Source organism: Symphalangus syndactylus, chromosome X, assembly GCF_028878055.3.
Source record: "Symphalangus syndactylus isolate Jambi chromosome X, NHGRI_mSymSyn1-v2.1_pri, whole genome shotgun sequence".
NCBI classification, from domain to species: domain Eukaryota; kingdom Metazoa; phylum Chordata; class Mammalia; order Primates; family Hylobatidae; genus Symphalangus; species Symphalangus syndactylus.
In genome coordinates, this window is record NC_072447.2 from 100,514,983 (window position 1) to 100,518,720 (window position 3,738).

A 3,738-nucleotide genomic window follows, 5' to 3' on the forward strand; every position below is an offset into this window, starting at 1 on the left:
AATGTCCTCCAGATTAATCCATGTTGTGACAAATGGCAAGATTTAACTTTTTAAAAAAGATGATGAATATTCCATTGTATATGTATACCACAGTTTATTCATTCATCCATTAACGGACACTTCAGTTGTTTCCATATCTTCACTATTGTGAATAATGATGCAATAAACATAGGCATGCAGGTATCTTTATAATGTAGTGATTTAATTTCCTTTAGATATATATCTAGAAAAGGGGTTGCTGGGTCATATGGTAGTTCTATTTTAATGTCTCTAAGAACCTCCATATTGTTTTCCACAATAGCTGAAGCATTCTAAATCTCTATCAGTAGTATACTTGTCTCTTAGGTTTTTGATAATAGTGATTCTAACAGGTATGAGATGCTATCTCATCATGGTTTTGATTTACATTTCCCTGATGATTAGTGAGGTTGAGTACTTTTCATACATCTGTTAATCATTTTTATTTCTTCTTTGAAAACAATGCCTACTCAGGTCCTTTGGCCTTTTTAAATTGGGTTAATTTGTTTTTCTGCTATTTAGTTGTGGGGGTTTTCAATATATTTTAGATACTAATCCTTTATTGGATATATGGTTGCAAACATTTTCTCCCAAGCTGTAGGCTGCCTTTTCATGTTGATTATTTCCTTTGTTGTGCAGAAGCTTTTTAGTTTGATGCAGTTCTATTTATTTATTTTTGCTTTTGTAGCCTGAGCTTTTGGCATCATACCCAAAAATCATCGTCAAGGCCAGTATCCAGGAGGTTTTCCCTTATGTTTTATTCCAAGATTTTTATGATTTCAGGTTTTTTTTTTTTTTTAGCAGAGAGCATGCTTTATTGAGGAGTAGATATAGAAGAGCACATTCTACCACATGTGAGGAAGGGTTTAGCTTCTGTAAAAGGCCTTTCTCCCTTAAGAAAACCCCTAGTGAAGTTGCTTTTGGATAAATTTTAACAGTGACACTGAAACTGGAGGGAGCTGCCACTGAACATGCTTAAAATTAGCTCCCCCAACCCACAGTGAATATAAGTAGTGTACAGAGATGACAAGAGAAAGGCACAAATGACGGGAGTCAGGGATTGTGGTGAGGGCTCCACATGAAGACAGCATGTTGGAGGAGACCAAGTTGGGAAGGGTGACATGTCATACATCAAAAGTTGCCCGAAGATAGCAGGTTATAATGGGCTAGAGAGAAATTAGAGAGAACATCTCTTCCTTCACTTGAACAACACCAAAAATAGAAGACCAGAGAATAGAAGGATGGTGACAAATCCCAAAAAGGAAATGGAGGAGGAGTTCGTGGAAGGGCAGAAGCACTTTAATCCTAGAGGGAGGGTGAGGCACTGTTGAAAAGAGAAGCAAACCTTGGCAAGGGTGGCCATTCTGCCTTGCTGAGTCATGGGCTGAGATACGGAAGTCACTTTCAATCATTTTCAACTTCTCCCAGGGCATTCAGACAAAATCAGTGCAAGGTATATGGAAGTACAGATGTACTGTATCAGACTAGCGGAGGTGAAAAGGTTTCTGCAGTATAATTAACCAGTTAACATGCAGCATGAAAGGGAGAAGTGGACATTACTTTGGCACCTGCAAACGTAAAAAGTGGGAGTAAAGAGAGAAGGAAATATTTACTAGTGAGTACTTTATGGTGAGGCAAAAAGTAGTATCCGCTCCCTTTCACCAAGACACTGCCCACTGCCCACAGGTGAACTCAAATCAAACTCAGAACCACCACCTCTTCATTCTTCTCTCCATCTCATTCAGATCAATTGTATGCTATTACCATGACTAGTCCCTGGGAAACTCTTCAAAAGTATTTGGCTCTGGCTAGCCCAATACAGATCAAAAAGAGGTCTCTTAATCAAAATTAAGGAAAGAAATTTAAAGCAAGATGGAATCCAAAGTGAATGGACCCCCTGCCAATCCACACACACTCACAAGTGCCACCTCTTCCCTGCCTCTCCATTTAACACGCATATAAGGAGTAACTGGAAAGGTCCTGGTGGTGGCAGCCATATTTGGAGGTCTGGTGACCAGGTGGCAAGCACTAGTACCACGCTTAGAAGACACAACACAACCTCATGGAGCGAGAGGACATGAGGAGAGAACCAGTGACTGGACAGGTACAGTACCATAACAGAACTCCCTCGGTCAGTGCTGAGAGACCTGCACTCAAGTCTAATACAGATCCTATCCAGGCAACCTCACTGAGGCCGAAACAACAGTTCCTCAGAACCAACATCTGCAGTGTACACAAAGGTCGGAGCCAGGACAGTCCTGAGGGGCCTGGCCTTCCCAAGGGATACTGTACTTGCCAATCACAAGAGCAACAGAAATGACAGACAGATCCCTAGGGTACGGATTCCTACTGCTGGGGTTCGCTGGCTTGGAATGACAGGTCACTTTCAGTGCCCTTGGGAGGGGTCCATTTTAAGCAGCTGGGATCCATGGTTTTATTGGAGTTGGACCTTTTGGCCTCTTTGGCTATCCACTCATCAATCAGGTCCTGTCTCTTTAAAACTAGGTGTTTTCCCTTACAGTACTTGAGTATCTGAAGGGCTTGCAGAGTGCTGACAATGTCCACAGCATTCATAGCCGTCTCCTGACTGATTTCTTTGATAGAAATCTCTTTGCCTTGGAAATTATGCAGGTAGTGGAGAAGTACTTCTTTCCAGTAATTGCGATAGCTTATAAGCCCCAGATCTAAGAATGGATGTTCTGGGGAGCCAACTTTTTCTTCAACTTTGGAAAGCAAATAACTGAAATCAATAAGCATCTTGCCATAGCCCTGTCTCATGTACTGAGGCATAGTAAGGATACAGGATACGTTGCAGTTGAGGAATGAATTCTTTTCCTTGGAAAAATATCCAGTCAGGTGACAGCCAGTGTTGTCCACCTCTGTCATAACATAGAGCAGGAAGGGCTCCACATCATAATATAATGTCTTGTGGTCCAGAAAAAGTTTGGCCAACAGACACAGGTTTTGGCAGTAGATCTTGTTTTTCTTGCCATCCACTTCAAACACAGAGATTGAACCTTTGCGATATATCTCATCACCAGGTGGGTGTTTCCACACACATTTGGCCATGTGCCGGTGGAGTATCGTTTGGCTCTTCATATATTTTAAGCAGAATTCACACATATAGAGACGTCCCAGCCGTGCATATTCTTCAGGATATGGAGAATGATACCAGGTATCAAGGTCATAGTGGCCGAAAGCAATTGCTTTAATCATGTTGCTTCCCTCTGTGATTTGGCCTTGCAGCCTTAACTTCTCCAAATCCTCTGAAGCCTGGGCTTGTGCTCTTTGGAAAAGATCCAAGTCATATTCGCTTGTCAGGTTTTCTAAAAGAGGTTCCCGTGTATTCCCATAGGTCTGTGTTCCATGGCAGTCACTACAAGAATCCTTTCTAGGAAAGAACGATTTCAGGTCTTTTAGCCATTTTGAGTTGATCTACAGTATAAGATGAGGGTCCAGTTTTATTATTCTTTTTCATGTGCAAATCCAGCTTTCCTTGCACCATTTATTGAAGAGACTATTTTTTCTCCATGGGTTATCTCGGTACCCATGTCAAAATTAGCTGTCCAGAAACCAGAAATCCTGAGAGGACCCACAGACCCTCTGAAGGAAGTGGACTGCTCCTGCAGGACCCAAGAGACACCCAGAATACTGTGAGTGCCCCAACTGCGAAAGTGGGAAAGGGAGACCCTCCTCTCCTGAACACACACACATGCACAC

The 3,738-nt window shown here is 42.1% G+C and overlaps 1 protein-coding gene across 1 annotated transcript; it reads right to left on the reverse strand.

Annotated features, from left to right (window-relative positions):
- Window positions 1-802: 802 nt before the first annotated feature.
- LOC129475526 (histone acetyltransferase KAT7-like) lies at window positions 803-3,372 on the reverse strand. The gene has a single exon (XM_055267629.2). The coding sequence runs from the start codon at window positions 3,232-3,234 to the stop codon at window positions 2,365-2,367; it is 870 nt and encodes a 289-aa protein (XP_055123604.1). The 5' UTR covers window positions 3,235-3,372; the 3' UTR covers window positions 803-2,364.
- Window positions 3,373-3,738: the final 366 nt, after the last annotated feature.

Bases quoted from the DNA above. Each gene is read 5' to 3' on its own strand.
- LOC129475526 (XM_055267629.2), bottom strand. From the start codon at position 3,234: ATGATTAAAGCAATTGCTTTCGGCCACTATGACCTTGATACCTGGTAT.